This window comes from Gopherus flavomarginatus, chromosome 2 (assembly GCF_025201925.1).
Source record: "Gopherus flavomarginatus isolate rGopFla2 chromosome 2, rGopFla2.mat.asm, whole genome shotgun sequence".
Classification (NCBI taxonomy): Eukaryota; Metazoa; Chordata; order Testudines; family Testudinidae; genus Gopherus; species Gopherus flavomarginatus.
In genome coordinates, this window is record NC_066618.1 from 230,863,550 (window position 1) to 230,876,153 (window position 12,604).

The 12,604-nt window shown below is 39.1% G+C and overlaps 1 protein-coding gene across 3 annotated transcripts in view; it reads left to right on the top strand.

Annotated features, from left to right (window-relative positions):
* Window positions 1-12,604, top strand: part of XKR4 (XK related 4) — a 422,655-nt gene that overhangs the window by 328,417 nt on the left and 81,634 nt on the right. For 2 of the 3 annotated variants that reach the window (XR_007772444.1, XR_007772445.1), the window contains exon 3: window positions 6,719-8,837. Coding sequence is in view for 1 of the 3 variants with exons in the window: in XM_050938884.1 (XP_050794841.1) it covers window positions 6,719-7,665 (947 nt within the window). In the remaining 2 variants the exon portion in view is untranslated. Of the gene's footprint in view, window positions 1-6,718; window positions 10,980-12,604 lie in introns of those variants that run through there. The other variant, XM_050938884.1, reaches the window with a different exon arrangement.

The window sequence follows — 12,604 nt, forward strand, 5'->3', positions numbered from 1 at the left end:
CCTGATTATCTTATAAAAGACATGGATCAAAAGTACTTTCTTTCTAAAAAACAAAATTACTTGGTTTGACTTTGTTGTGAAGATCCAGAATAAAAACAATATTTTAAAATATCCCCTTCTTCAAAGCTTCACTCTGCAGCATATGAGCACTGCAGAGATCAACATCCAGTGGAACTTTATAGAACCCAGGCAGAAGTGAAATGCAATGCTAATTTATTTTAAAATAAAATGAGGATGAAGAAGATTGTAAACACCAATGTACTTTCTGCTTCTTTTTCTGCCAAAACATGTTACCAGTTGATTTACAAAAATAGTATCTATTTTTTAAAATACCGGTATGCTACATGAAAGAATACGTGTAAAATTATATTATGCAAACACCTTAGAAACCAGCATGCATAAGTGAAAAGAGAGTAGTAGTATTCAGTCATAACTTTGGTGAAGATTCAGAGGTTAATATTCTTCCTTAGCCTTTAAAATAGCAATAAAACTAGTTAGGCAAGGTAAAGTCTTAATAAAATATGTGTAAACATAATAAAGAAAACACAAAGACAGGTAAAAGTTGTATAAGAATGTAATAGGGAACACTAATTTTCTATAGAATTTGTAAACCTAACTATGAAGTCTAGGATCTATGGAAATGTGTGTGGCAGTCTAGTGGCGAAAGAACTGGACTGGGAATCAGGAGACATAGCTCTACTCCTGACTCTGCCATTGGCCTGCGAGATGATGTTGGGCAGGTAACGTCACTTATCTGTGCCTCAGTTTCCCATCTGTAAAATGGGGATTGATACTTACCTCCTTCATAAGTGTTTTGAGATCTACTGATGAAAAGCTGTGTAAGACCTAGGTTTTATTATAGTAGGGAATAACAATGACTGTTAAATTCTATATGTTTTATAGTGGTAAAGCCAGCAAAAGCATTATCTACACTAGGGCTCCCACCAGTGGGAATTTTTGGTATAATTCCCAAGTGTTGTCAAGTCTGAAGATTCAAACTGTGCTGCATTTTGTCCCTTGTTCACACTGGCAGCTAGTCTGTGTTCAGCACAGATTCTCCTCCACATCTAGTCTTCATCTTGGAAGTCTTATATTTATAAGTAGGTGGGATATGTTATCGGACTTAGTCATTTCTCACAACCCCACCCAAACCCCCACATACCTCCTACACATGGAATGCCTTCTCTGACCTAATTCACCAATACTCACTTCTACCACCCACACAAAGTGAGTCAGACAAATCTTTTAGTAAAAAAAAGACATTTTTCTTAATAATTGAACAATTCTACATGCACGCCTTTGCTGAGTATGTATGTCACCTTATTGTAGCGACCACCGTATCTCCCTCCTCCATTCCACTGTTGTCCCTTCATTGCATTGTGCGTAACATTAGATTGCAAGCTTTGCAGGGCTGGGGTCTTGCCCATGATATACATACTGTGAGGAGCCTAGCACAATTCTGGACATTGCAAAATAAGAGTTCTTTATGGCCCAGTCCCACTCCTATCAAAGTCACTGGGCTGTATTATTAGGCCCTTACTTACATATCAAGATGTAAGCCCAGGATTCCACATTTCATCTCTAACCGTTGATGGCATCTGTAGCTCCTTTCGGGAGCAGATCTACTGGAAAATTTTGAAAAGGGGAAGATATGAGTTCCATGCATGTGCCTGGGCCTATCTTCTGACACCGTCACCAGAGCGGGAATGGCAGATAGAACTGGAGGGCTGCTCCCACTAGATTGCCACTATTGGATAAAAAATAAATACAACCAACCTTGCAGACGACAGGAAGAAAATCTAGCCCTAGTTCCAAGTTTGTGGAAACTATGCACTATAGTTTCCACAAACTTGAACTATTCTGTAGCTAGCAAGAGCACTTGTTTATTCTGTAATACAAATAAATACCCCCTGGGCTGCTGGAGTTAGTGAAGATCATAGACTCATAGAACCAGAGCGTTGGAGGGAACCCCAAAGGTCAAATCAGCTGCTGCTGATTGGTGCATTTTTCATTAGCACTTTAGAACATCCAGTCTTCCCCATTCCACTATTATGTTGGTATCTAGTTTTCAATCTGTGGGTTAGAAATGTGTCATTTCTTCTTTTGACATCTTGATGCACTGACCTCTAGTCATGCCCCCAGTACTTAGCAAATGCATCAACATGTTCCAATTAATGAATTACCTATTCATTTCTAAAATAAGTGCCTCTTCAGCTACCCAGTGAGCAGCACTGCCTAGCCCATTGGCATGGATTCCTAACCACAAATACACAGTCTGTTACTTTTTCCCATATAGACCTTTAATCCCTGTTTCCACACAGGGCAGGATGTACCACAGGTACAAATGTACAGTTCCCCCCTCCCCCACCTTTCACACAGCTTCTGTCCTCTATTCAGCTTACCCTCTGAACGTCCCCTTTTGCTTCCTGTTCCTCTCAATTAAATATACCCCCATTCCTAAACCAATTATCTCATTAGCCCAGCAATTACCACCCAGGTGTCAGTAATCCCCCTACAGCAACTAGTTAATTAACTTCACTCAAGCTTGTAGTCTTCACATGGTTGCAGCCACTTCAGTGACCAGGATGCTACAGATAGTGCACAGAATTCTTTCTTCATTAGCAGCCACTTGTATCAAATATAATACCCTCTTTCTTACATAATTCTTCTCATTGTTAATTATTTTAGTAATTGCTTAGTGATCTTGGCCATATATAATACAGAAAAGTAAAGATAGTCCCCATAATAAAACATTTACAGCCTCATCTTACATCAGTGACCCTAGCTGGCACCTTTAATAGCACAAGAGTAAGACATAGTAAATACTTGAATCTTCAGTTCTTTTGCATTGCACGTGCTCTTACTCCATTTCCCCCCATCTACTCAGTATCTCTACATTTGTTTCATAATAGCTATGGATATGTCCCTATTACTGAGGTTTTAAATAACAAAGAAATACCTAGCTTTAGGATCTGTGGCTTAATAGCAGAGAGTGTGACCTTGAATTTAGTATTTTATTTGAAAAAATTCTGTGTGAGAATTAATGAATGATCTTCCATATGCTAAAGTGAAACTGAAGGTATGTATGCATGTTTGGGGATTGTGTGGTCCTCAAAAAAGGATTTGCAAGAAAGTATACAAAAAACTCTCCCATATATTATACTGTCCTATGCCAATAATAAAATTAAGGAACTCTTTTTCAGTACTGTTTATTAAGATGGAGGAAATTCTCAGTGATAATAATTACTCTCTTATTACTTCTCCTCTCCAAACTTTTCATTTTATAAAGGTGACACTCTTTAATTATATTTTGGCAGATGCATTAAAATCATTCCCATAAGAACATGAGAGCTTATGCTTTCAATTGCTAATGTTGCCTATAGAAATAATGATTACTGAGACAGAGTTCAGCATGACAAGCAAATGTACATATCAGAAAGGGAAACATCATCAATTTATACTGTTTTCCCAGCCCTCCTCACTGAGTCTCATTGTTTGCTCTCTTCATGAAGGAGGATTCCACCAATATTATTACTATTTTGGTATCCTCGTATCAGAACAGGGGAAGAAGTGGCAATACTCTACTCAAAAACTGTGCTCTCAATCCCAGGGCAGTTCTGTGCTTCTTAAAAAAAATTGACATTGAGAGAGATAACACAATGACAATTTTTATATGATTGTTAGGCATCTAAGTTAGCAGCCCTTTTATATCAATGAGAGCACTGAGAGGCATGAAGTTCCAGTCTATCCACCGAGTGAGATATCATCATAACCTCAGATAATAACCTCAGCTATCATAATAACTAGAAATTTCTTTAAAATAAAAGCTTTAATTCCTCAGAAACTGATGAGGGCACTAGAGAAGTGGCAATACATTATACCTCTTGGTATTAAATGTTTTCAGAACTAGGTGTTGTAGAGCTGTTCATGGAACTCAACTGGCAGAGCAGTCATCTTAGAATGCTCTTGTCCCATCTTGAACTTCTCCCTAAAGGTAATCTGATAGGTTACCACAGCAGTTCTCAAACTGTGGATCGCGATCCCAAGGTGGGTCCCTACCCTTTTTAATGGGGTCACCAGGGATAGCATTAGACCTGCTGGGATCTGGGGCTGAAGCCTGAGCCCCACTGCCTGGGCCCAAAGCTGAAGCCCACGTCCCACAACCCAGAACCAAAGCTGAAGCCCGCAAGCTTCAGCGCTGGGTGGTGGGGCTCAGGTTACAGGCCTCCCACCTGGGGCTGAAGCCCTTGGACTTTGGCTTTCCCCTCCCCTCCAGCAGGGCTTGAGTGGGCAGCGGGGCTTGAGTGGGCTCAGGCTTCTCTCCCCTTCATGGGGTTGTGTAGAAATTTTGTTGTCTGAAGGAGATTGTGATGCAATGAAGTTTGAGGACCCCTGTTAGCACATATGTCTTTCTAATAACAGATGTGAGAAATGGCTTCTGCTTATGTTGTGCATTCACATACATAATTAACATCTTGCCAGTGACAGAGACGGTTGCTTGCAAGAACCAATGTAATGTTCTCTTCTGAAAATGAATCCTCTTAAATCAAAAGGCAAAATCTAAAGGTGATAAGAACCCACTTGTGCTTGTTCTTTGTGAATCGCATCAGTTGCTACAACTGGGCTTTGCATTACACCACCACTTCCAAGACACAACTGGAAATGATTTTAAATGAAGTAAAATAAAGGGCTATATTTTGTCCCTCTTCCTGAAACAGAGGAATACATCATTCCATGAGTAATCACTAATGAAATCAGTGAGCTATCCCTGGAGTTATATGCTATTCAGGCTAAAATTAGAGTTTATTGGAAATGTTTTTCATGTTATGAATAATTTAGAAGAAAAAAATCCAGTATTGTCAAAACTGTTCTTCAAAGTGCCTGAAAATTTTGGCCAAAACCAAACTTTTTCATGAAAATTTGTCTGATTAAACGCCATTTTTCTCTGAAGAAAGTTGTGATGAAAAAAATTTAACCAGCTCTACCGAAAGGGATTATGATTGGGTGAAATTCTGAAATCTGAAAATTTCCTTTCATCCCAAATTGGAATACAAAGGTGAAATTTCAACATTTCCCATGAAACAAAAGTTTCCACTTGGAAATATCAAACCACTCTTATCAAAACTTTGATAAGGCTGAAGCACTTCATTTCATTCCACTTCAATAAGGCTGGTTTATATTGACTAGTTTGAAGCACTTTGTTTTGAGCTGATCAATTTAATTTTTATATTATTATACTATTAAAGGCTACTCAAAACATTTCAATAATTTTGCTTTGGAAATTTCTGTGAAACTGATGCTTTCCTGAGAAAGGTTTTGAATTCAGCAAGTCAGCATTTTCTAATAGAAAAAGTGTTTCAGTGGGAAAATGTTTGACCATATATAATAAATTAGATTGGTAGACAAAAAAGTAGTACAAACTAACTGAACCAACCATAGTGCATAATTTGACAATGGGCACCTTTGGTCTGATCCAGTATGGATGTTCTTATTTTATGTTATGGCAGTGATATTGTCACGGGATTCGCTACTCACCACTGGGGTGCCTCCACCTGGCTGCTCTGGGATTAGTTCCTTCTAGGTCTGAAATCCCGTTCCATTACTTGTTTACAAGCCCCACAGCCTGTCTATCCATGGTTTGGCTGCTCCCTCTTCATGGCTTGGCCATACAGCTATCTCACTATGTGTTTTCCCCTTCCGGGGGTATCAAATTCACACAGGACAAACAATCTCAGGCAGACTCCAAATCCTCTGCCCTGACCATACCACTTTCCAAGTAGCTGGTAGGGGAACCTGGGCCTGCCCTTTATTTTGGGTTCCAGCTCGGGGACCATCTAATCAGCAGTCAAAGTCCGCACCATCTTAACCCTTGCTGCCATTTCCCTGAGCCATTTCCTGCACCCTCTCCCGCTATGTTTCTTTCCTTCCTTCCCTCTCTATTATCCAAAGGATGGCTGCAGACTCCTTCACTGCAGCCCTTTTCTGCTGCCAGCTTCCTGGCTTTATACTATTCCTGCCTTTCCTTCTCAGCTAGGCTCCATCATCATTCAGAGGTTACTTAGGACATCTAATTCCCTCAGTGGTGTCATATCCAGTTAATTTGCCTCTTCTCAGACTCATTGAACTTTTCTAGGCTAGAGTGGGGTGAACATCCCATCACAGATATTTTAGGAAGCTCTAAGCATATTCTCACATTCTAATCAATTGGATTATTTATTTATCATATAGCACCATAAGTAATTAAATTAGAAGGAAGTATTAATTTTATACTGAGCTGTTATGTAGTTTTCTTAGAAACAATGAAATCTCATGTTCTTTAAAATAATAATAATAGTAACTGTACATTGTTAACTCACACTGTTGACAGAGAGATCTATTACAAATCACTGACTTTTATGAATTAGCAAGTTACCAGACATCATGGAAAGGCAAAGATAATATGTCACAGGATGGTTTTGTTCAGGGTGGCAACTCTAGTTTAATTGCACTCATTATAACGTGCTAGTACACAAACAACTATAATGCAGTCCACTTTGTAAAAACTCAAAAGTCCACTGAAATTTCAGTAATATGAGATCTGTCCTAACTGATTGTTGAGCAACTGGGAGACAGTATGAATTCCTAGTGTTAATTATGGAGGTTCTGCTGTATTTTCACTGGCTCCAACCAAGTTCTAATGCACTAATTAACCCTTTACTGCATCTCCTATTTTTTCTAGGTCTTACAGCTGCAGCATCTCTTGTGTCCCTGGCTTGGGCTTTGGCTTCCTACCAGAAAGCCCTCCGTGACTCCCGCGATGACAAGAAACCCATCAGTTATATGGCTGTTATAATCCAGTTTTGCTGGCATTTCTTCACAATTGCAGCCAGGGTCATTACTTTTGCTCTCTTTGCCTCAGTTTTCCAGCTGTACTTTGGGATCTTCATAGTCCTCCACTGGTGTATCATGACCTTCTGGATCGTCCATTGTGAAACAGAGTTCTGCATCACTAAATGGGAAGAGATAGTGTTTGATATGGTTGTTGGGATTATCTATATCTTTAGCTGGTTCAACGTCAAGGAAGGAAGGACACGTTGTAGGCTCTTCATTTACTATTTTGTGATCCTTTTGGAAAACACTGCCTTGAGTGCTCTCTGGTATCTGTACAAGGCCCCACTGATCTCTGATGCTTTCGCCATACCAGCACTGTGTGTGGTGTTCAGCAGCTTTTTAACAGGCATTGTTTTTATGCTGATGTACTATGCCTTCTTTCATCCCAATGGACCAAGATTCGGGCAGTCGCCAAGCTGTGCTTGTGAGGACCCTGTCGCTGCCTTCACTATGCCCCCAGAAGTGACAACAAACACTCTAAGGTCTATCTCTAACAATCGGAGTGTCACAAGTGATCGGGATCAGAAATTGGCAGAGAGGGATGGGTGTGTGCCTGTCTTCCAGGTAAGGCCCACTGCACCTTCAACACCTTCATCCCGGCCGCCAAGGATTGAAGAGTCAGTGATTAAAATTGATCTGTTCAGGAACAGATACCCGGCCTGGGAGAGACACGTGTTGGACAGAAGCCTGAGGAAGGCTATCTTAGCTTTTGAATGTTCCCCCACTCCTCCACGGCTACAGTACAAAGACGATGCTCTTATTCAGGAGCGCTTGGAATATGAAACCACTTTATAAAAAATAATAAAGACTTGAAGAAGCTACAAAGTTACAGTCCAAATTAAGGGTTGACAGTAGGGCTGTGGCAATAACTAAACTGCATACTACAATAGAGCAGCAAGCGGTAGTTTTCATAGTCTGGCTATCGTCATGATTATCATTTGATCCTCTGTATGCCATCTGTCTGCAGTTCACTTATAAAGCAGCATCACCTGAGAGCCTCAAAAAATCTATTACTTCAACTGGGAAACAGACCCAGCTCACGACTCCTTGCTGCAATGAAACTCTGCTACACAATACTTAGATCAACAGGAAGATTCTGATGAGAGCTTTCAACTTTAACCAGTAGTGCATTTTACTTTAGAAATGAATGATTGATATTTGCTTATTTAATGACAAAAAAAAATGTCAAAATAGCTTAGCTGTACCAGGCAATGTTGCTGTTGTAAAAACTCTGGTTTCTGCAAAAATGATAGGAGTATAATCCTTAAGTCTCCAGCAGATACACCATTCAGTTTAGAATAGATTTGCAAAATAGTTCTGAATCAAAAAAGTACGTGTCATGTTCTCAAGCCTATCAGAGGAGAGTAAACTAGAGTCTGATTAATCAGGTAATAAGCATTAGTACCAACAGAACTGCTAGTTGTCTATAGAATTCAAGATTCATTTTAATTAAAATTTCAGTTACTTTTGACAGAAATCCTATGCAGCTCACCTCTGGCTTTCAGCAGGAACAAGGAGCTCTAGCCTTTAGTGATGTAAATTAAATGATAATCATGATTCAGTGTTCGATTTGCAAAAACTTGAACAAGGAAAAGCAAGAACAAGGAAAGTGTAGGTTTCATACTCTGAACTTTTGAGGACCATGTTCAGATTCTGAGAGGAAAGCATCAGGATATGAACACATTGTAACTTAAATTTGTTTCAGGACTCAGAATGATGCATGGCTCTGTGTGTGAATGTATGCAGGTGGGATAAGAGACGCAACATGCCATATCCTTCTAGTGCCAAACACTGTATAACTACAAGATTGATATTGTTGCCTGAGGGACAGAAAATGAATGGCATGAGGCCTGCAAGAGCAGGAAGCAGGAAAGAACAATCAAGTTCTCCACGTGTACAGACAGCTCTGTTTTTTTCCCCACCCAAGGTGAAAGTGATGTCTTTTAGAGGCTTTCAGCCACCTGTTAGTAAGTATATACAGTCAAGTAAATTAAAACAAGCTATGTGGAAGATCCTCTTGAAACTATTCAAGACTTGGTTCCATATCTATCTAAAAGTGATGTTGACTCACTTGTAAAATGAGTGTTTTTGCTGCAAGCGTCTGGGTTTTAAATACTATACCTCCCTAGGGTATGATCAAGTCAATGGTATCCTTATTTATGTTAAAAGTATCCCCTGATGGTGCTTTCAGTTGCATTAAAGGTGCAAGTCAAAATTTGATAGTATTTTTTTTAAAGCTGGTGCAGAGTGAATAACTCATGGATTATTTCAATATTTTTGTAAAGTAAAAATATGGTATATAATGGTGTTACTTTTTATAAACTGCAAATCTTTTAATACATCTCATTCTCTTTAATAAGATAGAATTTAAGACCTGGTCCACAAATGATATCAGCTGGCCTCCACAGGTTGATGTAAACATGTTTTTTCACACGTTATGGATTTATTTTGCAGTGTAATGCCATATGAAAGCCTACATGGGTACTTTTAGAAATATTCCATAAAAAGTGAATCCTGTTTCAAATATAGGTGGGTTATGAAGATGCCAAAGGGTTTCCATGAGAAACAACTCGCTATAACTATGTCTATCCATTTTAGGAAAGTGGAGCACAACTGGAGATTTGCTGTTTTAAGCAGCATTGTCAGGATGGAGAAGAGCTGTGATTTTGATATTTTAACCACTGTCAGGTATATTAAGTGTAGTCACTGCTGTATATGTTCCTGGATAAGTTCAGTCTTTCCTGTTATAATATTTGTAATATGAAATAACAGAAGTTACATAGCTTATGGTTTCTTTGTATACATTCAATTAGCCATTTGCAATACTTATATCATTTTTTTTAATTGGTGAAATGTTCAAAGTCTGTTGTCTTTGGTAGGGGCAAAATCCTCAAAACAAAATATCTCTGGAAGTGCAGGAATCTGCAAGAGAGAAAAATAGTAAAATTTTACGGTCACTAGAAAAATCCCCCAGGTTTGAAGATTTGCGTAGATGTTTGCAAATGAAGCAGCATCCAGTTGCATGCATGGTCATTTTTAAATGAAATGGTCATTTGATAGAACATGAAATCTTATAAGAAGTGATTGCCCCCTTCCACAGGGGTTCACCTGATTATTCAGAAAATTTGTCAGAAAATACACTGGTGCTACAAGCAATTAAAAAGTTTTGGGGAATCAAGTCCTTTGTCCTTTGTCTAATCAAATTCAATAGAGCTTTCATTCCATAAGCACACACCAGATCATCACATAAAAGAAGTGGCCAGTCTATACATACCAAGCAGCCCCAAGTTTTTCTTACCTGAAACATCAGGGACTAGATTCACAATGGCTAAGTCCAGCATTTAGGCCCCACTGGCATTCACAAAACCATTTAGTCCTGCAGGTGCTGAAATCCCTAAGTACCTACATTTCAGCCACTAAAGTCCCTGAGGCACCTCACGTTCTTCTGCTGGGCATGCAAACAGTCACCTAAGTTCTGACACCACTGAGCAGCTTGGCATCATAAGCCTGGTGGGATTCATAAACAGGGCATTCCCCTGCCTATCTCTCCGGCAGGGCTCAAACTGGTAGGCATGTTCAGAGTATGCCTAGCCTCACAAAAAAGATGACCTGTGGAGGAGGTGGTTTCCCCTACTTTTACCATTGGGTGAGAGAGACCCAGGTTCAAACCCCTCTTCTGCCTGCTGTAGTTCAAGGATTTGAACATAGGTCTCCACCCTTTCAGATGAGACCCCTAACCACTGGACTATAGGGTATTCTGGGGTGAGTCTGTCAATTTCTTCTGTTGGAGCAGTTCCACCACCTTCCCCTCCTCCTGGGTTAAAGGACTAATCTGGTTTAAGTGCCTAACTCAAGTAGAGGGCTCAGAGTTGTAAATCCCAAGTAGAGATAGGCACTTTCCTCCTGCCCAGAGTTAGGCGCCTAAGTCTCTTTGAAGCCCTACCCCTCTCCTTAGCATTTCCTTATGGCTAGCTTAGGTAGCTCCCTGCTCTGCTTGCTGGCTTCTATTAGTCTCTTCTTTAGACGCCTAACTCTCCCCATTCATTGAATAAGTGCCTACGGTGGGGTTGTGAATTCCACTAGTTGGCAGGTCCTAAATCCCCCTTGTGAATCTAGCTCCAGGTCTTTTGAAAACAATGCCAGAAGTTGATTTCTACTGGAATAATTAAAAACCTGCACATGTGAAAACGGAGTGCAGTGTTTTTCCAAATTCTAAGTCTTAAGTTTTGGTGAGGCTTACAGAATCACTTTATTTAAAGGACTTCGTCAAAGTCCAAATTTTGCATCACAAGATTTTTGCTTTGGGTATTTTTTACTTTCTAGAGTTCAGTTTCTCTATTCTCCTACCAATTTTTTTCTATGTATAAAAAAATCAAATTTTTAAATATCTGTGATTTTTTAAATGATTTATTACAAGTCCTAACTCGTAGAAAATTGCTATATGCATGCTGTCATAGAGAGTAGTATGCATAGCCTCTCTCTAGAAATACATCCAGGTGTGTTCATGGAGAAAGAAATGTTTTATAGTAAGTCAAATTTTGATCCCCAAAAACTTAATTTGTCACATTCGTCAATATCACTGATATTTGGAAAGCGATCAGAATACACATTGAAATCTGTCTTTGCAATGAACTACACAGACTGACTGTTTTTCCATGAACGGTCAAGCTAAATAGTGGTAAGAATATTGTTTTAAGAGCTCTCTCTGTTAAACACAACTCATTCCAGAAACCTCCATACTGCCTTATGAATAGTTAATAATGGACATGCACTATTCTTTTTACCGTGAATTATAGTTTTAGGATTAACCAAGAAAGTTCAAGTAGGATGGCAATAGGAAAAATGAAATGTTAAAACTTAAGCTTTTGAAGTAATCAAAAAAATCAGTTCTTTAATATTCCATTCCAGAATAACAGGAAAATGACATAAAACACATAAATAAATGAAAGCTCAGAATTATGCTCTGATGGAGGAAAAGTATTGCATTGTCTCTTTGTGTGTTAGAAATTAATTTCACATTAGCCTTGTCTATTGAGCTGTGCAAATTTACCAGTAGATCTAAATGAAATGGAGTTGTTTAAACACTGTCCTGAAACATGGGCATTTTAAAGTTTGTAGGTTTATATGTTTAAGAAAAGATCATTTAAATAACTGCACAATTATTTAAGCACTAACACTGACCTTTGGAAAGGGATTCTTGATCATTTTAAAATGCAGTAATGTTATATAAATACTTAGTTTTCATGGTTATCATAAATATTCACCATTAGTCTATTTGTTTCTAAAAAAGCTTTTCAAGTGATTCTTCATTGTTCATCTTTCCTTAAAGTTCATCAAAAGCCTTAAAAAAACTAACACTCTTCATGGAATGGTACTTGGCTACATCATTGCTTCAGCTAAAAGTTGCTATTGTTTTGCTGCTCACTTTCTGTAGTGGTGCAGTTCAATGTGGCTGGGATGCTGCAATTTACCCTGTGACTGCCCCACCTCTTGCACTGGCCTGCACAATGCCAAGGAAATGACTTCAGCCGAGTGCTGGAGTTGTAGTGCTGCCTCTGTGGCCCCTGTGCATGGTAAGAAGCAGAGTAAATTGCATTCGTCCAAACTGAACAGACAGACAAGCATCCATCTAAACAAGCTTATTTCGGCTGAGCTGCTGCAGAAGGTGCATGATGAAAATAATCACAACATGTGCCCGTGAATTAACAGGCTCAGCGCTGTAATTACTAATTCT